Source organism: Barbus barbus (genome assembly GCF_936440315.1).
Source record: "Barbus barbus genome assembly, chromosome: 7".
In the NCBI taxonomy this organism is placed as follows: Eukaryota; Metazoa; Chordata; class Actinopteri; order Cypriniformes; family Cyprinidae; genus Barbus; species Barbus barbus.
This window is the reverse complement of record NC_136735.1, coordinates 17,101,719-17,127,247: the sequence shown is the minus strand read 5'-3', so window position 1 is coordinate 17,127,247 and position 25,529 is coordinate 17,101,719. Positions and strand designations below refer to the sequence as shown.

The 25,529-nt window shown below is 36.3% G+C and overlaps 2 protein-coding genes across 2 annotated transcripts in view; both read left to right on the top strand.

Annotated features, from left to right (window-relative positions):
• LOC306873086 (high affinity choline transporter 1-like) overlaps positions 1–20,677 on the top strand; it is a gene marked incomplete at both ends in the record, with an annotated part of 376,914 nt that extends 356,237 nt beyond the window's left edge. Inside the window, 8 exons of the mRNA XM_079422111.1 lie at positions 14,086–14,272; positions 14,973–15,086; positions 15,202–15,357; positions 15,564–15,712; positions 16,183–16,332; positions 16,645–16,798; positions 18,738–18,955; positions 20,024–20,677. Coding sequence (XP_079278237.1) covers positions 14,086–14,272; positions 14,973–15,086; positions 15,202–15,357; positions 15,564–15,712; positions 16,183–16,332; positions 16,645–16,798; positions 18,738–18,955; positions 20,024–20,677 — 1,782 coding nt within the window. The remainder of the gene's footprint in view (positions 1–14,085; positions 14,273–14,972; positions 15,087–15,201; positions 15,358–15,563; positions 15,713–16,182; positions 16,333–16,644; positions 16,799–18,737; positions 18,956–20,023) is intronic.
• LOC306872420 (ADP-ribosylation factor-like protein 6) lies at positions 3,988–10,733 on the top strand. Its single transcript, XM_079420962.1, has 8 exons — positions 3,988–4,186; positions 4,895–5,040; positions 5,168–5,229; positions 5,342–5,410; positions 5,524–5,618; positions 6,061–6,190; positions 7,987–8,042; positions 8,660–10,733. Exons 2-8 carry the CDS (start codon positions 4,918–4,920, stop codon positions 8,683–8,685), a joined length of 561 nt encoding a protein of 186 aa, XP_079277088.1. The 5' UTR covers positions 3,988–4,186; positions 4,895–4,917; the 3' UTR covers positions 8,686–10,733.
• Positions 20,678–25,529: the final 4,852 nt, after the last annotated feature.

Sequence of the window (25,529 nt, the reverse complement as noted above, 5' to 3'; positions counted from 1 at the left end):
TCATCATAGAATGAATAAATAAATATATTATGATTAGCAAATTTATAAGACCACCTATCATAATAAAGAGAACATAAATATTTTAGAAATCTGTAAAATACTTATTTAAAACTAAAATATTGTCTTATATTAGACATATAACAAACTGAAACAACTTGAATTTGTGTTCTTATACCCAAATTTCAGCCACAGATTAAACTATTCTCAGAAGTCACAAATTAATCAAGCGTAACATTTAACTATTAAAACCTATTTTTCTATTATGGACTGTAAGTACATAACTGTAATTGGGCATAATAAATATAAGTATAAATAAAATAAATATAAATATATTGAAATATAAGTTAGTAATGTTGTAACGATCTGACATAACAGGCCTAAAAATTCACAAATACTGATATGCAAACTAGCTGCAGCTAGCCATCTGCTGTGATTACTGAAGCCAGGTAAAATGGCTGGTGCACATGTAGCATGTGTGAGCAGTACTTTGCTTAAAAAAATTCCAGACCAAATTGCATATCTAAATTATAATATCATCTGAAAGTATGTAAATAGCCCACTCACCATTTCTGCAGTGTAACAATTCCTTGCACAACTTTTTCTTCATCTTCTTTACATGTTTTATGGTGGTTGGAAAACCAGCTTAGATGGTGAATTTACCACCGCCAACTGGACAGGAGTGTGAAGCATTCACAAATGAGCTCACGCTTTACTCACATGGTGAGGATCACAGTATGAGGATCAGATGAACTGACAATGAGCTCACGCTGTACTCACATGGTGAGGATCACAGTATGAGGATCAGATGAACTGACAAATGAGCTCACGCTTTACTCACATGGTGAGGATCACAGTATGAGGATCAGATGAACTCACAATGAGCTCACGCTGTACTCACACGGTGAGGATCACAGTATGAGGATCAGATGAACTCACAATGAGCTCACGCTGTACTCACACGGTGAGGATCACAGTATGAGGATCAGATGAACTCACAATGAGCTCACGCTGTACTCACACGGTGAGGATCACAGTATGAGGATCAGATGAACTCACAATGAGCTCACGCTGTACTCACACGGTGAGGATCACAGTATGAGGATCAGATGAACTCACAATGAGCTCACGCTGTACTCACACGGTGAGGATCACAGTATGAGGATCAGATGAACTCACAATAAGCTCACGCTTTACTCACACTGTGAGGATCACAGTATGAGGATCAGATGAACTCACAATGAGCTCACGTTGTACTCACATGGTGAGGATCACAGTATGACGATTGTGTGATCTCACTGTGATCATCGCATGATCTCACGTGTTGACTGGGCAGTCATCTATTTTCCCTAATGTATTGGCATAATGGAAAATGGACCCCAAATGGTGAGTTCACTAGGGTTTTTTTTTTTTTTTGGGTTATTCTGGTTGGTTATAATCTCTCTGTTGTTACAAAATAGTGATTATCATGAATAAAATGCTTAACTTGAAATATTAATATGTTTGTTTAAAATAATAATAATAATATAGCAGCTCAGGGGCGTAGATTACGCGGGGGACATGTCCCCCCCACTTTTTATAAAAAGTAAATTCGTCCCCCGCACTTTTTAATCGGACAGTTGTGTTCTCGACATGTTGAGGTTTTAATGGAGCAATGTATATAAATGCAGAATGATTTAAAATTCAAAGAGACAAGATAATTTATACATGACGTTTACGTTTCCATGCCAATCAGTCACTCAGTTTGTGACGTCACGACATACCCAGGCTCGCGCCCGCGGTCCCGCGCTGTATCCATCATTCATTAGAGGTCGAGGTGAGTTCAAAGCGGCAAAAAACTCTTCACTCCTTTTTTACGAAGAAGTCAAGCAGCGTAAGTTGGCATGTAGTATCCGAATAGTGTTGCACAATGTTGAGTGACTCTGCCTATTGCTCTTGTTCAATAATTAGCAAGTTTTGATGTTCATTATATGGAGAAATAAAAAGCTGCCTGGACAAACATGCACTTATTTATTTTCAGTGTATTTTTCCGTAACTCTTTTGTAACGTCTTTTATTTTAACACGTATGCATGTTATCAGAACCCTTCAAATAAGAATAAAGATAATGTTGAACTGAGATTTTACAGCGTTTGCAGCATTGTGACACGTTTAACTCTGCCAAATCTACATGATGTATTTCAATCAAACATGCAAGCACTGATCTGATACAGGACCGATCTTCATTTAGGGCTGCTCTGTCATTAGTGCTAATCTTTACGTTTTTATCTGTTGTCAAGAATGAACAAGAAACAGTCAGTTTGTTAGGACAGAATTAGGACGACACACACTGACAGGTGTCAGTGGCTTTTAACACTTGGCTGTTTTTACATTGTATAAAATCTATTAATACACAAATGTTTGTAGGATTATATATGGACCAATCATAGAAAACACATAATTAGTCAAATATAGAAAAATAAAAAATAGCATTAGTATGATGAACAACTTCTCAGCTATCATTTTTAACTACAGTAGGTAATTATTAGCTTGCATATTGGTTGTTTATTAGTACTTAAGCACATATTAATTCTGTATTCTTCATGACCATATTCTGCATCCCATAATCCTAAACTTAACAACTACAACGACTAACTTACAAGCTGTTAATAAGCAGTAAATAAAGAGTTTATTGAGGCAAAAGTCATAGTTAATAGTGAATGTGTTCCCCATTCTAAAGTGTTAAAAAATAATTTAGGATACAAATGATTGGTTATTGTCCAGCAGTGTACTTAATGTGTTATTTTCTTCTGTATGTCACTATTCCCTGTATGTACATGTTTCAAACACTGCTTTATTTGCTGTAGACAGAGGCAGAAGTGAATACAGTTGGGAGTGAATGAGGCAGAAAGCTTCAGTGAGGCTTCAGAGGTAAGATTATTTACAGCATTGTCTATGATAAGATATTTCTTTTAACAGACTAATGTATAATAGAACAGAACAGAATAAAGTAGTATGTGAATGTGCAAGTATCCATTACTGTGTGCCATGTACTCTACATACAACACTCACAAAATACAATCTGAAATATGTAAACAATAGTACCCTTATAAGGACATCGTTGTAACTTATACTCAAAAAGGTGCACATTAGTACCTCAGAGTACCAATATGTACCGTAATGTACAACTATGAAACTTTTTGAGGTAAATAAGGTACAAAGATGTCCTTTTAAGGGTACTGTCCCAGTGACAAGGTGTTGTATTTCTTTCTTTCTTTTTTCTGTCTTTCTTTCCTTCTATTTTATAATCATATATAATAATATAATCATAAAGCATATTAAGCAAAAAGGTATGATTAAAAATAAAACAAGAAACAGTCAACTGTTTCTTGTTCCTTGTCAATTAGACAAGGGTTAACTGAAAAAAAAACAACAACAAAAAAACAGGTATAACACTAGACATTCCGTCCCCCCCCACTTTTGAAATGATGGCTACGCCCCAGCAGCTTAAACAGTATGGTGTAAAGAATGCTATGGTAATGGGTTGTGACACAAAGACCAAAGTTGGGTAGCCTATCAAAGAAAACTAGTTGCACAACAAGCTTTGCTTCAGTTAACCTGTGAATTATTTTTGGTCCCATTTATTAATTCATGTAATTTAATTTCATTTTTAAAACTTGACTTTTTAATAATAAGAGTTTTTTAGCCAAATTATTGGCACTTTTGGTCCTGTGGACTTTTATAATTATCTTAATATATTTAATTTGTGTATATACGGATTTGAATATCACAGTACTGCACAAAGGTAGAACAAAATTATGAAAATATTATTTTAATTAAAAGGAAAAAAGCATAGTGACTGTGACATAAAAATAGCAAAAGGTGAAGACATTTCTGAAAGTTTTTGTTATACATGTATATATATAAAAAAACTGTAATAAAAACAACGTACGATTTCTGGAAATCTATTTTTTTACGTAAAGCTACAGTTCTGAACGTGTCCACGTGATGGCGCTCTGAAGTAAACATGTGAGTGGAGAGAAGAGGCGTCATCGGTCTCCTAGCAGCGGTGTGTGGGAGATTTTTTTTTACAGGGTTTCCAGGACACACCAGGGAAGTCTCTCCATCTGCACTGGAAGTATACGAATGGGATTTATGCGTGCGAAATCACATTTAGCCAAAACATAGACGACATACAACTTGAGCAGAGAAGTAAGACAGATTTTTCCATGTAGTTTACAGTTGACTGAAAGAGCAGGTTAGCCAACCAGCTAACGTTAGCCGTCATCTGCAACAAATCTGAAAACAGTAACCTTAGCTTTGCAGAAAATGTCAACCGTGTGGATGTATTTGAGTGTTTAATAGAACAAGCGGTAGAAACGGAAGTGTTTGGATTAAGTTATTTGAGCAGTCTCGTGCATGTGAAGCGCTAGCCCGTGTGCTAATGATGAGCTCAGAGGATTACAGGCTTTTCTCGTAGATTAGCTGCTACGCTTTTACTATGTCCGTTCATGTGTTTCTGATCTACGACACTTCCACACGTTATAATGCGCTATCTCTGATAGATGGATGAATGTATGGATGTGTAAAGCTATGTTATGCGACTGAAATATGCGTTTCATATAGGCTACTGTAGTCCGATACACAACAGGTGGTGGGTGTTTTCTTTAGACCTAATATACGGGCGTGCACATACTGCTGCGAGTTTACAGACTCACGTAATTAATTAGGTTCGTGTACTACAGCCTTTAGTGCAGGTTGCAAGCTGTGTGTCTGCTCGCAGCTCAAGTTAATTCACTTAAATCGGATTTTTAAAAAAGTAGAGAGCAAGCTCATTTTCTTATCAGACCAGCCGCTGATAGCCAACGATGCCCCGTCTCCATCGAATACTAAAAGGTCTTTGATGCGATCTCTTTGCAGAAGCGTCCCGTCCAAGTAGGCAAATGGGGCTTTTTGACAAGCTTGCCGGGTGGCTGGGCCTGAAGAAGAAGGAAGTGAACGTGCTGTGTTTAGGTCTGGACAACAGTGGAAAAACTACCATCATCAACCAGCTAAAGCCATCCAATGTATGTCTCACTCCTGTCTGTGAACCCGAGTATAAAATAGCTTGGTCTTCACCAGTTTGTTTTTGTTTATTCGTTTGATTTCTGTTTTGTATGTGAGATCACAATTGTGCTTTTTTTCCCCTTGCAGGCTCAGGCTCAAGACATTGTCCCAACTATAGGTTTCAGCATAGAAAAGTTTAAGACCTCAGGGTGAATAATTGAAAGGGTTAACTATAGATAATGTCATTAAATTCTTAGCGTTTGAAAATCATTTGTCCTTTCTCAAAATCTTACTAACACAACATCCCTGTTTTCCCCATAGTCTTTCTTTCACAGTGTTTGACATGTCAGGGCAGGGCAGATACAGAAATCTGTGGGAGCACTATTATAAGTGAGTTTCTCTCATATAGGCTTATCTGATTGTTTACTGAGCTAATGGAGTGCCATTGCCTATTTTAGAATCGTGTGTGTGTTTTGTGTTTATCTTTGTTATGTTGTTTTCAGGGAGGGTCAGGCCATCATATTTGTGATTGACAGTGGCGATAAACTAAGAATGGTGGTGGCAAAAGAAGAGTTGGATACCCTTTTGAATCACCCTGGTACATTTTTCAATAATCTCTGTTTTAGTCATCAATTTCAGTCAGATCTGAAAAGGATCAGTTCACCCAAAAATGAAAATTTGCTGAAAATGTACTCGCCCACAGGCCTTCCAAGATGCTGATGAGTTTGTTCTTTCATGAGAACAGATTTGGAGAAGTTTAGCATTGCATCTCTTTCTCACCGCTGGATCCTTAGCAGTGAATGGGTGCCATCAGAATGAGAGTCCAAACAGCTGATGAACACATCACAATAATCCGCATGACTCCAGTTTATCAGTTAACATGCTGTGAAGCAGAAAGCTGCATGTTAGTAAGAAACATACTCATCTACATCTTGGATGGCCTGAGGAGGAATACATTTTCAGGAAATCTTCATTTTTGGGTGAATTCCTTTAAAAGCTCATGTGTTTTTTTTGTTTTGTTTTTTTCTGGGCATGCTTAGATATTAAACACAGAAGGATACCTATACTCTTCTTTGCCAACAAGATGGACCTCAGAGATGCACTGTCCGCAGTAAAGGTCTCCCAGCTCTTGTGTCTGGAAAGCATTAAGGACAAACCATGGCATATTTGGTAAGAAAACAAAATAATTATTTTTCATTAGATTGTGGTCTGCTTACATTGAAACAATTTGCATAATAAAAAAATGGAAAGCACTATTCTGACAAGGTTTGTTTTCTAAACACTGTTTAAGTTACAGTTATTAATTGCACATCTGCAATGCGTTTCATATACTGATTTGGTTGAGATTGGGATCTCAGAAATTATTATTGATTGGGAGTTGGAGAGTCTATAGACCTTAGTTAGATTAGACATGCTGAATTTAACAAGGATGAAAACTGTTATCTCTTAGAGATAGACTTGCTGTCTTTACAATGTCAAGCACTAAAAGATCCTAAATCACAAAATTTTCACAAATTTCAAAACTGTTTTATTGAATTTTTGTCTACCGAAAGTTGAACGCACTGTACAATCCTTTGAATGCACTGTAGGCTACTTCTATCCCTCACAGCCTCATTTTCATTCTGATTGGAAAAAAAGGCACTACCCTGACTAAACTCCGCATTCACACCAAGCACGATAATTATAAAGATATAGTTCTAAAAATCATTCTCAATATTAAAGAATAGCAGAGTCCACAACACAACTATAATGATAAAGGCACAGAGAAACGATGTTATTGGAATCCCTTTCACAGCGATTTTTATTTTTTTTTCCAGCTGATGAACGATACAAACATCAGAATCCATTCTGTTGTGACGAGCTCAAGAATTTAAAGCGGCAGACGAGCGTACGCTTAGAATAAACAGACGATATCGTTCGCTGGTGTGGACTTTATAGCTATATTTATAGTTATAGTTATCGTTCTTGGTGTGAGCAGGGCTTAAAGCCCAAAACACGCTGCACGGTTTTCAGCTGTCCCAGACGAAAGAAGCAATCGTGAAGCAATCGCGGCGATTTCTGATTGTCTGGGACAGCCGAAAATCGTGCAGTGTGTTTCGGGCTTAAGGTCTGTTTGTCAAGATGTGGGCAAAGTGGAAGGACTTAAAAAGGTTTATATAAAAGAAATAATTATAATGTATGCATTATTGATTAAACGGAACTCTTTAATTATATTACACAATTAAGGGACTTGTTACTGATTTAATTTTCTTTGTACATTGGATGGGATGTCAGAAGTACATAAATCACCAAGCTAATGCAGCAGGCAGCACATTAAGAGGTTTAGCTTTAGTTACAGATTTCAACAAATGTCATAATAAATGAGGAAAAGTGTTACATACCGCAGTGACAAGCATTCCTATCCAGACAGAATTAAATTTTTCAGAGGAACCCCGAGCTCGCCAGTGTAGGTAATTTGCTCTTTGAGTTTTACAAAGGTTGCGTGAGACATGTGCAATTCAGATGTTAATAACACAATCACAAAGTGACGAATTCAAATTCAAAGACGAATTTGCTTAATCTCCTCAGGGTAAACCTGCCCTGTCTGAATAATGCTGAAGAGGCTGTACGTGTGTGTGTGTGTGTGTGTGTGTGTGTGTGTGTGTGTGTGTGTGTGTGTGTGTGTGTGTGTGTGTGTGTGTGTGTGTTATTTAGTTATTTTATTTTATTTAGCTATTTTTTTCTCCAAATGTAGATTTATTTATTTATATATATATATATATATATATATATATTAGACAGACTGAGTACTGCTTTTTGGACAGAATATATATATTTATTATGAGTCTGTAAAAAATATTTAGACATTTATTATGCTCACCAAAGCAGAATTTTGATCTTTGATCAAAAATACAGTAAAAACAGTAGTATTGTGAAATTTTAATACACATACAGTATATTAAATTCATATATTAAATAAATTACAGTGCAAGTGATGCAGTGAAAGGCGAAGGTCTTCAGGAGGGTGTAGACTGGCTGCAAGGTAAATGCACCTATTCCATGTTTTGAGCATCTACTTTCTTGTTTGTCTTTGAATTGTTAGTTTCTACAGAGATGAGCTGAAATGCGTTTTAATAAGGGTGCCAAAAAATGTATATACTATATAAACTGTTTAAAATGTTCAATTCCTTTTATATTCTTGTTTTATTTCACTCATAGAACAAATTGCACAGTAAGTACTGAAGTTTAAATTCCCAGATGTGTTCCGATCCTTGGTTAATTGTACAGTTAAATTTTAACTGTTAGAACTCATGTTTGGGCTGTATTTATTCTTGCATTTCATGCAAGAATAAATTTACATTTATTTACATTTCATTTCGGCCTTATAGAAAAAAATTCAAAGGCAAATAATATTATGATGGTATCTCAAAAGATTAAATGCAGCCCAAAACTATTTCAGACCCCCTTTCCTTGTTGTTTGAGGTGCATTTGAGTAAGTCAATAACTATTAAATGAAGTCCACAGACATCTGTTTTCCTCTACCCAGTGTTTTAGTTTGGTCCGGTTAATGCAACAATTTAAGATCTCATCTTTATCTGAAAATGCATCAAAATGTATAATGATTTAAATCCTTGTTCTGTTTTTCCCTTCTATTAACAGATCAAATCAGAGCGATGAAAACGTAAAACCCTCCTGAGATATATAAACAGTCAAGGTCACCAGCTGCAATGGCGGAGCCAGACAAAACAGATCTTCACCTTTTGTGCTGACGTTAAAATCAATTAGGTTGGTAGTGTAATAATTTGGCTTTGATTATGGCCCTGTTTGCACTAGGTATATGAACATCTGTCTCAGTTGATCTGATCACAAGTGGTCAGTCGAGACTTTTATTGTTAAACGTTATTCTGACAGTTGTTTTCTTTTAAAGCCACACCTAACAATTGAAGTTTCACCTATTAGCCCAATAATTGATTGACAGATTTCCTGTTGTCCAGGAAGCATAAGAACATATTTTAATTTAAACAAAAAATTCAATTTGGCCATATACATTTCTGACTACCTCCAAATGAATAAGATTAAAAACATTTCACCACTTTTGATCATCTGAGCTATTATGCTAATTTCAGGTGTAAATTGGTCTGTTAGGGTACATCTAGTATTTGATCATTGCACCTTGTCTTGATGAATATATACACTACACTTCTCTCTTGATGAATTACTTCTTGGCTGCCAATGCTGTAAAGTAATTCTGTTGAGAAACTCACTGTAACAGGTTTCTCAGACTGCAGAGCACAATGGCTAATATTTTATATCTTAGCTATGTTTTGAATAGATAGAAAACATTCCCGGGCAGTGTTTATTCCATTGCTTTGAAATGTAAAATTGGTCAAAGTTTGTTACTATAGTGATATACAATAGTGCTGTTTAGTCACTATTTTGCTATGATTTACTTATCCATGCACTGTATGCATGGTGCCTCTGAACAATATGAAAATGAGAAATAATGACACCTCAAACGTTCACAAAGGAAACGTTCGACTTTGTTCCGGAGTTATTTATTTTTCATAAACATTGTTTTAAAAGCATATGTAAAGGAAATGTTGCTGTATTTTTGTCTTGTGTTTTGTTTAGAGTAGACAGTGCATTTTCACATATTAACTTATTTTCTAAACAAAATATTTTGCTGATTTTTAGCAATATTTTTTTTCTTGCTGTTTTATTCATTAATAAGGGATCTTGTAATAGAATGTTTAAAGAATAAACTAAATTTGGGGCTTAGTCTGTGTATGTAGTAGGTTATGTCTATACAGTATATGTCTCTCTGTATTTTTTTTTTTTTTTTTTTCAATAATCAACTGACTCAATGGCGACGTGTGGCACACAGCTTCATCCTTCTTTCTCTTTAAATAATCAGTGTGGCCAGAGCTCTTTGAGTCTGAACTGTGTGAAGGACAGCTGTTATGGGGCGGTTGAACCATAGCCGTGATTATAGTTGTGGAAAATCCAATGCACTTGCTCATTAAGACCACAACATCAGCATGGTCATATAGGCTACTGAAAATGGCAGAATCTCATCTAATCATAGTGCCATCTGCCATTTTTATGGAATCATGCTCATTTTATGTCTTCTCCGGCCACTGAAATACTTAGTGGTGCCAAGACTGCACTATGCTGTAATTGGAGACGTCAGCTGGAGCTTCATCTCATTTAATAATGTGTCATGATTTAAGCACTATCATCACAACAACTACACAAATACGAGTGTGATATTGCTAGTTCAGTATACTGAAAGAGTACCTTACATTTTAGACCCAGTATTGGCAATTACTTTGATTATTTTTCTCCATCATACAAGTTAGTTAAAAAACAAAACCAAAGCAGGATATGCTGCATGATATGTGTTTTGCTTCTGAAAACACATCTAAAGGAATGATTCAATAATGTGTTCCTAGCACTAATACTTATCGTCACCTACTGATATAACCATGTGACCTGCAGAAATGGTCATTGAAGAATCCTTACCACTAATGTACACGCTGACAGTATATTTATTTGTGATACAATAGAAACTCTGACAATTCCCAGTGCTGTTGGACTGTATATCAGAAATCTATATGTTGTAGTGTAAGCAGCTTTTGTGAATTGATCTGGGATCTCCTATTATATACTTGTAAAATACCTCTAAATGGAATGTAGCACTGTTGCTTTTTGCTTAAGTTTGTTAGAGCCAGGTAAAAAAAAAAAAAAAAAATCTGATTGGAGGAGAGAATCTTCCTATAGCAAAGTAATGTTATTTACAAATTCATTCACCCAGACCCATCTCAAACACAATAGCTGCAAAGCAGCCGATTATATGGTTAATTTAATAGCATTAAAAGGATAAAGTGATTCATTTTCATCCAAAATTGAAAATTGTCATCATTTTCTCACTCTTGTATCATTCTGAACCTGTACGTCTTTCTTTGAAAGAAGATATTAAGATAAATCTCTCAGCTTTCCTGCTTCCATGCAGTGAAATTCATAGTTAACCTTCTTCAAATGAACCTCTTTTGTGTTTCACAGAAATCATGCAGGTTTGTACCGACTTAAGGGAAAGGAATTGATGACAGAATTTTTATTTATTTAGATTTAATTTAATCTAACAGCAAATGCAAAATATGCTGTATTTCCATCTCCTATCTGGTGCCAGTGAAGCGGCAGCACTAGGGACAGACTGTGCAGATCCCCGAGAAGAAGTGACAGCAGATATAAAACACAGAGGAGACTCTGAGCTCCGTGCGCAGTGTCGGATCGTCTCGTTTAGCCATGCGTAACAGACGTGACGCTGACGCCGGACCCTGTAGCTTCTAAGTGTCCACTGCTTGCCACTTTCCATATCCCTTTCTAAATAGCTTAGAAAGTCTTTTTTTTTTTTTTTATCCGCTGCTCGCCTTAACATAAGTGTAGTTTATTTTACGTCGAACTTCTTAATGCATTGTAGCCGTATTATACAAGACAACTGAAATTTACCAAACGTTCACATGCAGTTACGGCGTACAAGGGCCGATGGTTAGGCCCCCCTTCTGCCGCTAGATGGCAGTAACACTATTCTGTAATTCACGTCTGAAAGACACAAGTTAAAACAGATGAAATGTACACATTACAGTATAAATTTCTTTATCTTTCTAAAATATTGTTTTCTTTAAAATGATTAAGTTTTAGTTTTCTTCACAAATGTATCACCCGAATCGGATTACATAGCGCATAGGCATACGTTATTAGGCTAGTTAAAGGTGTATATATATATATATATATATATATATATATATATATATATATATAACAAATATTTGTTTTGCTCTTTGTTATTTTTACTGCTACAGTTTTGTCAAATCTGCTGTTCATTTGTCCATAAAAAGTGCATGTTCATCTCTCGGTGACACACTTCAAAGAACACGAAACAGATGTGAAGTGTGCTCATTAGCTGATGACTGTTCCCATGCACCGAGGGATCTAGAAGAAAACATCAGGATAAGACACTTTATTTCAAGTGATTCCAGATAAACGTGAAAAAAGTAAAATACCTAGTCATTCTCCTATCGGTCTTTTTATGACAATCTTTATTCTCCTACTGTTTTTAAACGGACAGATAACTTTTCTCGAAATGCCAGGTCTATTCGTTTTTAGAACCTTTGCCAGAAAAAGACACATTTGCTGCTGAAAACTGTTGAGGGATCTTGACCAAGCCTTTTCTAAATGACAAATAACTGCAACGTGTGTACAGGAACATGCTCGATCCCGTCTGCTCATAACTAGGACTCACTCGGCAGGCTTGTCTGAGTATAGGTAGAAGATATCTATTGCATTCTGTCTTTTAAGGAAGATAACAGATTCGTATTTTTAAGGAAATTAGTTGCATATCAGAATAGCCTGTTTATACCCAATTAAACGTAGAACTGTCAAACTTAAAGAGAAGCAATTAGCGGCCAAAAAGTTTCAAATTCTCCAGATTCAGGCGGGAAGCCTAGTCTCGGCAGGTAGGTTGTAATGTCCAGTGTCTATAAAAGCTTTCATCACCAAACTGGATACCACGCGAATGTTATTAAAATCTTATAGACTGTAGGGTTGCGCCATATTTCATTTTTAATCTTTCATTTTTGACAGGAATCAACAAAGTTGTTAGTGATAGAAGTAGGCTACAGTGCGGATTACTGCAACTTGTTTAAATTTGACTAAACGTCTTAAAGAAAAGAAGACAAAAAAGAAAGTCCAGTTTTGAAAGTTATAGATGTTAAATTACTTGTAGGCTACAAAAACCTTCACGTTCCAAAGTCTGTAAGTCTATCAATAACAGCCTCGTTTTCATCCTCGTTAAATCCAATATGATGCCCAATATGAAGTGTAAGACTTTGAAGTACCATAATTCTCTCCTGAGTTTATATTCTATTTATAGTTCTATTTCTTCCTCCTTTTTTCTCTCGATTTGTTTAGGACCTTAGGACCAACTTAAGCCATTGTAAAAGCGTCCAACAGCTTCAAAATTGAGCCACTGGGTGGCAGAATGTCAAGAATTCAATTCTGTGCGAATTTAGAATCATTAAATATATTGGTTATTTGTTATAAAACCCTAAGCCTTCTAGAGTTTCTAAATTCTCTTAGAAACAAATAAACAAAGGTGGTTTTATGAAATGCTTTGCTTTTAGCCTATATAGAAATAAGTTTAAAATAAACCAAAGGAACATGCGGCGGGGCGGGGGACACCCTGTTGCGTTGGATTACTGTCCTGTTCTTTAAACATTATTTAATGGCAGTGCCGTTCAGTTTGACTAGGCTGTACATCAGCTTCTGACTCTTTCAATTTGTCTTGAGTGTCAACAGTGTTTGGACGGCGTCTGAGGCGCTTCTGTGAGGCTGGAGCGGGATCTGGTTGTGTCCTCAGCACTCTGGACAGCGCCTGCTCCGCTGCTTATACTCATACAGGCTGCCATAAAATATCAGTCAAGAAAAACATGAATGGAGCCGATATATTTCACTACTCTTGATTTACAACTGTTTCCCACCGTCTAGCGATTTGCAGTTGACTTGATAACCTCCAGTAACGCGCGGCTCATTTGCACGATCTGACATCTTTATTCATAAATAGCCCCCATTCACATCTCTGACGTTCATCTACCCTCTGACGAAACCTGCTCCTATAAGATTCACAGTAAGTTTGGCTGACTCGGGAATGTGCTGCACTGCTCTTCTCCTGAGGCGATAGTTGGGCTCTTTTTTGCACTGTTGGCAGCAGTTGAGTGGCTGATTCACAAAGGTGAGGTACTTTTATGATTAAATGAAATTTGAATTTAGTTGGCATTTTTGCCCTACCTAGCCTAAACCAGAAACATGAAATCCTCGGAATTGACCATTAAATGTTAAAATGCATGAAGTGACTGAAAGACTATAAGTATGCATTCATAATCATTTGAAATGAGTTAAATTCTTCTTTGTGTTTGGAAACAAAATGGACTGATTTTTTTGTAACTCTCCCTTGCCTGTTTAGGTCTCTTTTCCTTAGGTCTCAATGAGTTTCGGTTCTTTGGAGATACAACGACTTTAGCAGAGAGAAGATGAACATCCATGTGGAGGGGTTGGTGGCGATTGTCATCTTCTACTTGCTGATCCTTGTAGTGGGAATCTGGGCAGCATGGAAAAACAAGAATTCTGGCGTGATGGAGGGGACTGATCGCAATGAGACCATTATGGTCGGCGGAAGGGATATTGGATTATTTGTCGGCGCATTTACCATGACTGGTGAGTTTCAGAGAGAACTAAATAAAAAAAAAAGCGTTTTACTGTATGCAGATATGATATAATATGAATGGCGTTTTATTTTAACACCTTTAGTGATTTAATTATCAAACAAAAATATACTGCCTGTATAATAATGAGATGGCCTAAATTATACATAATACTTCGTTATGTAGGCCTATTATATTTTATTGTTGCATTATAACTGCAGTTTTGTTGGGTTTGTGTATTTTTTAAACATTAGATGGTTGTTTGGTTTTATATATATATGTTTTTTTTTTCATGCATGTGTTGTACAGTACATACTGGTACTGTTACTAATTATTTAATCATTTATGTTACCAATATGTTATTTTTCGACACACACAACCACACCTATTTGGAAACACTTTACAATAAAATCTCATTTGTTAACATTAATTAAATCATTACCTAACAATAAGCAATATATTTCTTACAGCATTTACAACAATTGTTCATTGATGTCACTGATGTAGTTCAAAGTGCATTAACTAATGTTTTCAGCTATAACTTTGGTTATAAATATGTTTTATTAAATTTTGAAATTAATGTGAATTAACAATGGACAATGCTTCTACAGCATTTTAAATCTTAATGTTAACAAATGTAGTTAAAAAATATACAATTATAGAAAGATATTCTTTCAAGACGAGTCAGTTTGAATCGTCCTCTCTTATTCCAGCAACTTGGGTCGGAGGGGGTTATATCAACGGCACAGCAGAGAATGTTTATCTTCCCGGGTATGGCTTGGCATGGGCACAGGCTCCCTTTGGATACGCGCTCAGCCTTGTTTTGGGTATGTTGCGTGTGTATGCAGCTTTGATAGAAACATATTTTCAGTGTTAAAGTTAGCAGAACTAGATGCAAGTATCTGTCAAACATATCATTTCTATGAATTGATTCATGTCAAGGTGGCCTTTTCTTTGCTAAACCCATGCGCTCCCGGGGTTACGTCACCATGCTTGACCCCTTCCAGCAAGTGTATGGAAAAAGGATGGGTGGTCTGCTATTCATCCCTGCACTAATGGGGGAAATGTTCTGGTCAGCCGCCATCTTATCTGCCCTTGGTAAGAAAAGAGAGGGAACTTATATCCTAGAAAGACACAATCAGTAAATTTGCAAGCACTTTCATTATTTCATTATTGAACCTACATTTCACTGCTGGTTATACTCTGTATAATTGTGTATGTGACAAATAAAAATCTTGAATTAGGACATATTCTGTAAATACTGCAGTAAAGCTTTAATTAAACATACTTTGTTTGCATCACAGGGGCCACTCTGAGTGTGATCATTGACATCGATATCAATATGTCTGTGATGATTTCGGCTCTTATTGCCATTTTCTACACGCTGGTGGGAGGACTGTATTCAGTGGCCTACACTGATGTTGTCCAGCTCTTCTGCATTTTTTTGGGACTGGTAAGGCTTCACAAAACCACACGATAAAGTCATCGAAGGTGCCATTTTCCCTCTAATTCATGTCTGCATGTCTTCAGCAGCACGTAACACTCTGTGATTTATCAAAGTGGCTGTTTGCTGTGCAGTTTTGACAGTAACGGCTCATCAACCACCCAGATACAAGCAATAGGAATAAAGAAGCAAAAATAAGAAATCTAATATTTTTCCTCCTTTGAGTTACGTATTAATGGCCTTTAATTATTTTTTATTTATTATTACATTATTCAATACAATGAATCATTAATATAACATTGTTAAACAGAATATGCAAATTTAACAAAATAATTATACAAAATTGAAAAATGTTAATGCTCAAAATCTATTTGGCTTTTTTTCACTAGCACCTGCTACAAATTGAGTATTACAATGTTATTACAATATTATATATGGTCTATTACTTGGTAATAGAGTGGAATATGTTCTCTTCATAGTGGGTGAGCGTCCCTTTTGCACTCTCAAACCCAGCTGTGTCTGACATCGGAGTGACAGCAGTGAAGCAGCTCCATGCTAATCAGACCGCATGGCTTGGGAAGATAGAAAGCCCTGACAAATGGATGTGGGCTGACAACTTCTGCCTTCTGGTGAGTGGACAACCCGCTGTAGCATGATTGGATGGAGACACAATGATTTTGCCAATGGAGAATTGTTGATTCTGAAGGGCCAAACCTAATTTCTCACTTTAGTGAACAATGCAATCATTCGTAGGGAGGAAAACTAAATAAGATCTGAGGGTGAATAAAGTGTAATACTAGTCTGGTCAGGTCACTCTCCTCCTGTAGGTTGCCATATTTAGATTAGCTTTAATGTTTATAGTGTTATAATGCACTCTTGATGTTATAAGTCTGTCTCATGCTGTCTGGTGTCTGCATTTACAATGACGTTTCTGTTTGTAGATGTTGGGGGGGATTCCCTGGCAGGTGTATTTTCAAAGGGTTCTTTCTGCCTCTTCAGCTACCTATGCTCAAGTCCTCTCCTTCCTGGCTGCCTTTGGTTGTATCATCATGGCTATTCCTTCAGTCCTGATCGGAGCCATAGGGGCTTCCACAGGTAAGACAAACCTCTGTTCTGTTTTTTTGCAAAAACGTAGCAAATCTGAATTACATTTACATGTTACATGTTATAATAATAAGAGTAAATAAAGCCTAATTACATGCAACTATCCCTTGACCAAACACTAATCCTAACCCTATAGTAAGTACATGTTGTTAACTAATATTAATTAGGACTTAAATGTACAATAACATGGTAACAATGACACCGTAAAATAAAGTGTAACCCAAATCTGTAATATTAAAATCATCATGAAAACTCCAATTTTTTTCATGGATTATTGCAGCATTTCTTATTAATAATTTATCTGTCCCCCCTTTTTTTTTTAAATACGCCCTTGTAATCTTCAGTCAACATTAACTTTCCTTCCCCCTCACTACAATCAGTTTTCGGTAACACTTTATTTTAGGGTCTCTTAACTAGTTGCTTATTAGCATGCATATTACTAGAATATTAGCCATTCATTAGTAGTAATTAAGCACATATTAATGCCTTATTCTACATTCATAATCCTACCCAATACCTAAACTTAACAACTGCCTTACTAACTATTAATAATCAGCACATAAGGAATTTATTGAGGGAAAAGTAGTAGTTAATAGTGAATAAGTGTTCCCTATTCTAAAGTGTTACCCTGTTTTCTGATGATGTCTGCACTGAACAATACTTCCTCCTCTCCTATACAATGTAATTTTAGTATAATTGATATGCTATTATAGTTTTTTTCTAATATACTGAATTATCTTTGATTTTGTTTTCATTTAAATTTTATTTATTATTAGTTTCTTTTAATGTCTATATAGTTTTATAAACATTGAATTCAGTTTTAGTTATTTTACATCAGCTTAAACTAAATGTAAATGAGAAGTGTTTCAATGAAATAAGCTTTTTTATGTTATGATGTTTTAATTTACATAAGATCACAGTAATTAGCAAATGACAATGATCCAATCAATTCCAATCAGATCCAAAATCAAGTCCTGCATTTGTTTTTTATTTTTTTGCAATCGAGAAGACGTTGCCCTTGGATAAACGTAACAATAGGTAATTGCAACTTAATTTCTTGTGGACTTTAAAAGAACAGTTCATTTATAGCATATATGCTTTTCAATAAAGAAAAAGCAGTTGCCAACAAAGTCATCTAAGCAGTTTAATTAGTCTAGATGTATAGGCTGTATCTACTTTCTGATCATTAGATCTGTTTGAGTGCAAAAAAGGGATAAGCTCACTATTTTAGGAATAAAACTTCTTAATATGGCTTACAAAAGTGATCTTAATTATATACTAATTATGTTATATTTTCTCCTCATACCACATACCCTCACCCTGAATTATTCACTGCTCAGCCAAATTAAAAATGTGCATCAAAGCATTTTTCATATTGTTTCCTGTATACCACATTTCCTTGTCCTAAAGCCTAACACCATTCTTCCTTTGAGAGTGTACTGGATTTAGAATATACTGACAGTAATTCTAATTATGTAATCACTTATTTCTGATTATTGGGGAACAGTCTGATTTGCTCTGGTGTGTTGTGGGAGGTGCTCTCCAGGCTGTATTAACCCCGGGTGGAAACCATGTTCCCTTCAGATCACTAAAGAAACGAGTAAATAACAACAGCTGGTCTCCTTCATACATTATTAACAGATTATCCATTTAACGATGTGAACCCTGTAAATATTACATCTGAGGGAGGCACACAGCACCCAGATTTGATCAACAGACTTTCAGCATCAAAGACCACAGGCAGTCACTTATTACTTTACTTATTGGGAATAACAGTCTAATCAAGCAAGTCTTGTTGCTTTTGGATTGTGAGTAAAAAGAATTTGAAATTAAATGTTTAATTTAACATGACTCATGTATGATGCGAAAAAGTAATAATGTATGCTGCTGGTTATTAGACAGTATATATTAAGTGTGTTCTACTCCACAGATTGGAACCAGACAACCTATGGGCCAATTCCTCCCATGCAGAGGGACCAGTCTGACATGATCCTACCGATCGTACTACAGCACCTGTGCCCGGCCTATATCTCGTTTTTTGGTCTGGGGGCAGTTTCTGCTGCAGTGATGTCATCCGCTGACTCATCCATCTTGTCGGCCAGCTCCATGTTTGCTAGGAACATCTACCAGCTCGCTTTCCGGCAATCGGTGAGTGCCAGTCTAATTTAATCCACTGCAAAAAAAACACTCTTTTTTTGTTTTCCAGTACAAACATTCTTGGATCAAAGAAAAAGTAAAGAAAAACAAACTTAATTTAAAAGAAAACCAAGTTTATTTTTCTTACCCCACTGGCAGGTATTTGTTCTTGTTTTAATAAAGTCACTTAATTTTGCTAATATTTTGTTTTGACAAATTTTGAATTTTATTTGCACATGTAAATGTCTTCACTGTAAGAAAAGTCTGTAAAGGAATTTTCTGTATTGATTTTGCATGTTGTTTACCTGTGTTGTATTTTTGTTGTATTGTGTTGTGTTTGGTTAAAGGCTAAAAGAAATATCTGTGAACTTAGACAATGTTCTGACTGAAAATTACCAGTACCTTTTCCATTTTTCAATTGATTTTTGTCTTAATGTGGAGTCACATTTCAGTGAAATTTTGCGGGCAAAAAAAGGTCCAATAACATAGTGATGAATGAAGCACAGCTCACTTAGAAGTCACCTTCAAAACAAGTAGCTTTCTGTTGGACAGCAGAGAGAATTTGCATGACTAAATTTAATGAAAATGTGAGAGGAAATTACTCAATTTCGCCCACAAAATTTTGCCAGGTAGCGTTTATTTAAGAACGTCTTTATATCTAAACTGGAAAACATGACAAAAATAATAAGTAAGAAAACCCTTTTTTTGTGTGAGTTGAAAAACTTGACAATTTTTAGAAATGCATGCTAATCTATGGAAAAAGAAATGCAGGGGACAGTTCACCCAAAAATAATCATAATTAACTTACACAAATGTTATTAAAGAACTGTATGACTTTTAGTCTGCGAAACACAAAAGAAGATATTTCATAGAATGTCTCAACTATTGTTGTTCATATAATGAAAGACAATGGCATCCAAAAAAACTTGTTTTTTTAGATGTATCACAAGATTAGACCCAACTGATCTTTATTGCATGAATAAAAAAACACCACTGGGTGTCAATTTTTAAAAACCTGCATATTTATCGACTTAAACAGAAATTCTCTAATTCTCATCTTATCTTTGTACTGATTTCAAGGCTTCCGACCGTGAGATCGTGTGGGTCATGCGGATCACTATTTTTGTGTTCGGAGCTCTTGCCACGGCCATGGCTCTCCTAACTGGGACCGTCTATGGTTTATGGTACCTGAGCTCTGACCTGGTCTACGTCATCATCTTCCCCCAACTCATCTGCGTTCTTTTCATCCGTGGCGCGAACACCTATGGCTCGGTGGCTGGATACATCTTTGGATTGATCCTGCGAGTTGGTGGAGGGGAACCATATCTCAAACTGCCTCCATTCATCTACTACCCTGGATGGACCATTGAGGAGAAGGTCCATCATGTGACCAAGGAGGTAGAATACTTGGTGTTGCAGAGGTTTCCCTTTAAGACAGTTTCCATGCTGGCCTCGTTCCTAAGCAATGTGGCTTTCTCATATCTGTTTAAGTACCTGTTTGAGAGTGGCACTTTGTCGGCTAAATATGATTTCTTGGATGCAGTGGTTGCCAAGCACAGTGCCGAAATAATGGACAAGACCACTCTGGTGAACAAGAACATCATTGGGCTGAATGAAATGGCCCCAGTCAAGCCAAGACTTAGTGTTACTTTAGCTGCTACCTTCATCAGGAAGGAAACCCTGACCGAAGAGGAGGACTCCAGCCCGGAGTCACTGAGTCATGAGAATGAGTAGATATCCTATGTTCAATCTTGAGAAGACTCACTATTGGTTCCATAATGTGAAGGACAAGGCTTCACCCAATAAGTAAAGAAATATCATATTTTAATTACATAGTTAATTCACTCTACACTCCTTCTCTGGAATTTCCATCACTTTCAAGATGGGAATGGGACAGCAACTGAAACTCACTGAAAATGGCAAAGAGAGAAGAAAACAGCAGTGATTTGGGTGGTTTGAGTAATATTAGGAAAAAAACTGTTTTGATGGTGTTAATTACGCTGAGAAGCTCTTCGACTCCTGTCGGTATGTACAAACCCTGAGTGACTCTCCTATCCCTTCTAAAGAAAATGTTGAGATACTGTGATAATCCTTGGGAAATAATACTGTGATAATCCTTGGGAAATAATCATATTAAAAAAGGTCAACCTGGATGACTTAATTTCTTCTGTAGAACATAGAAAAAAATTCTCTTTTTTTCTTCCATACAGTCAAAGTCAATAGACTTCAGTGTTCTCTTGGACCTTATTGACTTTCATTGCATGGACAAAAAAAGCAGTTGAAACATCAAGTCAAACATAAATGATGACAGTATGTCCATTTCTCTGTGAATTATCCATTTAATATCCTAAACCTGGACAAATAACAGTCCAGATTTGAAAAAGAAAAAAGAAAACGTAACACGGTGATTATAATATATCCAATTATAGCTATACATTAATAAATAATAGGTGTAAGTTCATGTGTCATGCCATTACTTACGTCAAACTCCCATGATAGATATTAGTGCAGATTATCCTATCGTCCTATCATAAAAATCTAATGTAGCTAAACGATTATAAACTGTTTCATAAACATGTAATTATATAACAAGTGATGTGCTTCCCATCTACCTTTAACAACTGTGACATAAGTGCACATGTGGCAAATATCTTTTTCATGTTCATAGTGCAATATTAAGAAGGAAAACAAAGAACATGGAAAATATACAGTATATAATCTTGTAATCGCCTTAACTAGCTACATTGATTAGATTGGGGTGATTGGACAGTATGCAAACCCGGTTCGTCACTTTGTTGTACGGTACTTGAAAATGAATGTAGCTGCAAATGATTTACCAGATGTAACAAACCTCCCGGGGTCTGTGCTGTTATTTTTTGTGATTTGCAAAGTCATAAGTATGTCAAAAGAAGTCATTGTACCTGGTTTCAGGATGAGCCAGCTGCTGTGTTATTTTGTTGGCTTTAGCGATACAGAAATGTGTGTGATGTGTGTATTTATATTCCAATGAATATAATTGTCCAGTATTCCACTAAAATGTAAAGTGTCACTTTACCGTTCTGTATATATACATATTTATTTGAACGAGTTGGAGCTAGCTACACAAATCTATATTTATTTATTAATTGTGGCCTACAGATTAAACATAGGATTAATCAAAGATAATAAATTTTATTGTTAAGACTTTCGTAGTTGTGTATTATTCGAAAATAATACTTTCCACAAAAACTGTAAGCAATTAAGCGTTTTCCATTTTGTTTAAATTCATAAAACTCCACAAAGTGTGTTGATCTTTTTGTTCTCGTTTCTGATAGCAAACTCATTTTCTAAGTCTTACGCCATTTCGCAACCCCAAATGATCTGCAGACTGCAGCTGTTACGAACAAGCGCGTGTCTGAAAACGTGACAATTTATGACGTTAACTCTCTTCAACTTCCAATGTCACAGTTGAGAGACAGCACTCTAAAAATAGCCAGTGCGTTATTTACATTAAGTGCTCTGCTGGTCTCAGTGGGGCGGGGCAGGGGTAGTTGGGTGAAAAAGGCGGAGAGAAGTGAAGATGGGGGTTGGGCCGGGCATCTTATGCGTATTTTCATAGACTGCGTCAATGTCTTGGGGGTGGTGTGATGACGCTGTTCTTGCCCCACCCAACCATGTCCCGAGCTTGTCCTCCATTTTGTTCTTGCTGTCCAAAATTTAATCCCATTACATCGTTTGCGGCTCGATATGCCAGAGATCCCATTCACAAAAGAACAGCGAAGAGCACTTGTGGTGATTAATAATCACCGCAATGGGGCGGTACTCTTAGCTTTGCCAAAAGTCAAGCCATTTTTATCCTTCCAACTGAGGAAGCATCTGCGGCCATCTAAGGTGTCTGGAAAAAACCTCACCGACAATTTACTCACGGTTTGGACAGCTTTCATGGTTAGCAATTTAGTTGTCGATGCTCGTCCGAGATGTTCGTTTTAGCTTTCTTCATATGTGGGCGGTCTCTAGTTTTCTTGGTGATCACGTCTCTGCTCACAAATCAGTAATGAAATGCTTGAGGTTCAAGAATCTCAGCTGAAATATGGTGCATCTAATTGAATCAGCCTAAGTGAGGGACATTTGTCCTCTCTCATGGTTCAATCGATCAAATCTCCCACAACAACGGTTAGGAGCGCAGCCTGTGACGGAAGCTATAGCAGGCAGCGTTCATCACGCCCGTCATTATTTATTTGAACAATTTCCTTTAGTGTAAATCAGCAACGGATATAGATCATGTAGTCTTTTATTAGTACTACTTAAATGAATGAGAAAACAACCTCAAAATACAAAGCTTCAAAAACCCCAACTGCACCAGTGAGAATTTCCTTTTATTTCTATTCTTCGTTAAGTGGCTACATGGTCCCCAGTGTACTGTAGAAGACTATCTTTGGGCATGCCTCCTCTGCAGCCTCAGCTGTACCTCTCTTAATGGCAGAGTCTTCATGTATCTATCAAGAAATCATCTGCCTATTGAAGGAGGCAGGTGTAATTAGATTGGCTCTCATTAAACCTGAGGGAATAATTGGGCATGCTGGGAAATATAGTTTTGGGCTTTACCAGAAGACAGCAGGTATAATGTAATGAGAAAGATAAGTCTACATATGAGGTGAAATATTAGCAAAGAATCACTTACTTTTTGACTTTCCTAAACATTTGTTTTCTTTGTAACAAAAGAAAATGTACTATATTTTTTTATTTAAGTAAAAATCATAGATTTGGCCACTTTTTTAAACTGTCATTATTACATGTTACATAGTAATAACAGTAAATTATGCATTATTACTAGCAACTAACCCTAAACCAAACCCTATAGCGGGTATATGTTAATTAATATTACTAATTTGTGTAATTATATTGTAACAAGTACAACATACAATAAAGTGTAACCAAAGAATTTTGTATCTAAGTGACAATAAAAAGCAAAAAAAAATAATACTTATTGGCCGTTTGCATCACAAAAATTATTCAATCATGGTGTTAAGACAAATACTGTCGGTGCTCAGAATAACAGTAATTCATCATAATATAAAGGAAACTGTGCTGTTGTTTTCAATTATTTCAGCATTTTTTTTTATTATTATTATTATTTATACGTTTGGATGTTTTATACACTATTTATGTGTAATTGGGAGCAGGTGTTGATATTTCTTGGTACCAACGTTTGGAAAATCAGAAAATTTGTCAGGAACGTAAATCAATGAAACGTGTTAGAAACACCTGTTATGATCCAAGTTTCACTAATGAAATGTGGTGTTTCATCATATCACATGCTTTTTATCAGTTTTGCACGGGTGCGTCCTATTCCCGCAGACCAAACATCCTTCTGCTCGTTTCCGACAGCAAAGTCATCTGTGGTGACAAGAAACCTCTGTTTTTGACATGAGGCGACTAGAACAAGCGACCCTGAGGGCACATCAGTATCAGACATGGCTGTCAGCAGTAGAAGCATCTGCTCCATGTCCTGCTGGCCGTATACTCCACCATTTAAAAAAAGCCTAAATTTGGCAAGTGGGTTTGCTTTTGGAAAGTCAATCTCTAGCGTTAGCTTTCCAATAGTCTTGGTCACTTAGCTGGTGCTTTCAGATCAATTCAGACAGGTTGATGTCCCTAAAAAGCTAATATATGTGATTGTTTTGAAATATCAATATCTGAAAGAAAAGCTATGAATTTAAAGGACCCAGAGGAGAAATACAGGCATTAAAATGTATCACTCCTCAGGGATCACTTTATTGACTTATACTTCCCCTCTCTTCCTCCATGTCTCTCTGTCTCTCAAATCTCTGCCGACCAAACTGTTGTATGATAAAAACCTGCCACAACCTCTTCCACTGACTTTCTGATGAGACAGTTTCTAAGCTTTTCTCTGCAATCCTCCCAGCTGACAATCACATGGAACTGTCGCACATGACTTGTGTTACATAAAACAACAACAACAAAAAAAGACTCTTTCACAAACCACAAACCCTGAGGCAACGTCCCAAAACTCTTTATTTCCACTGTCAGCCACAACGTCTGTTCAAAGTCTTACTGGCACAACACTGAAAATGACTTTCTAAAGAAATCTCTAATGTGGAAAAACATAAATATTGTAAAATTACAACAGGACATTAAAACAACAAAATAATATGCAATATTGGACACTGCAGCATTGGACACTACTGATTTTCAGTGTATGGATAACAATAATAATAATAAGGGACAAGAGGTATGAAGACATTTAATAACAGTTGTCCTGCAGACTCATGCTGCCTTCACGTGAAACTTCCTACTTCCCACTTCTGACGTCGTAATCATGATTTTATTGTATTCAGGTGCTTTGTTGTTGGAAAGAACAGAAATCATGGTGGACAGCCTATTCATTCTTGCCTGTTTCTTTGGCAATTTTTATTAAAGCAAAAAGGTATAGATTAGAGGACATTTAGTCAATATCCAAAAGGTTTTGAATAAAATGTATCATGCCATTATAAACACTCAACACATGTTCAATGTTCAATACATATAATATGCATTAAATGGTTATTAACATACGTTAATGTACATGACTGTAATGGTAGGAGAA

Coding starts and splice junctions, on each gene's coding strand:
- LOC306872420 (XM_079420962.1), top strand. CDS start 4,918: ATGGGGCTTTTTGACAAGCTTGCCGGGTGGCTGGGCCTGAAGAAGAAG. Junction 5,041..5,167: donor ACCAGCTAAAGCCATCCAAT/GTATGTCTCACT, acceptor TTCCCCTTGCAG/GCTCAGGCTCAAGACATTGT. Junction 8,043..8,659: donor GGGTGTAGACTGGCTGCAAG/GTAAATGCACCT, acceptor TTCTATTAACAG/ATCAAATCAGAGCGATGAAA.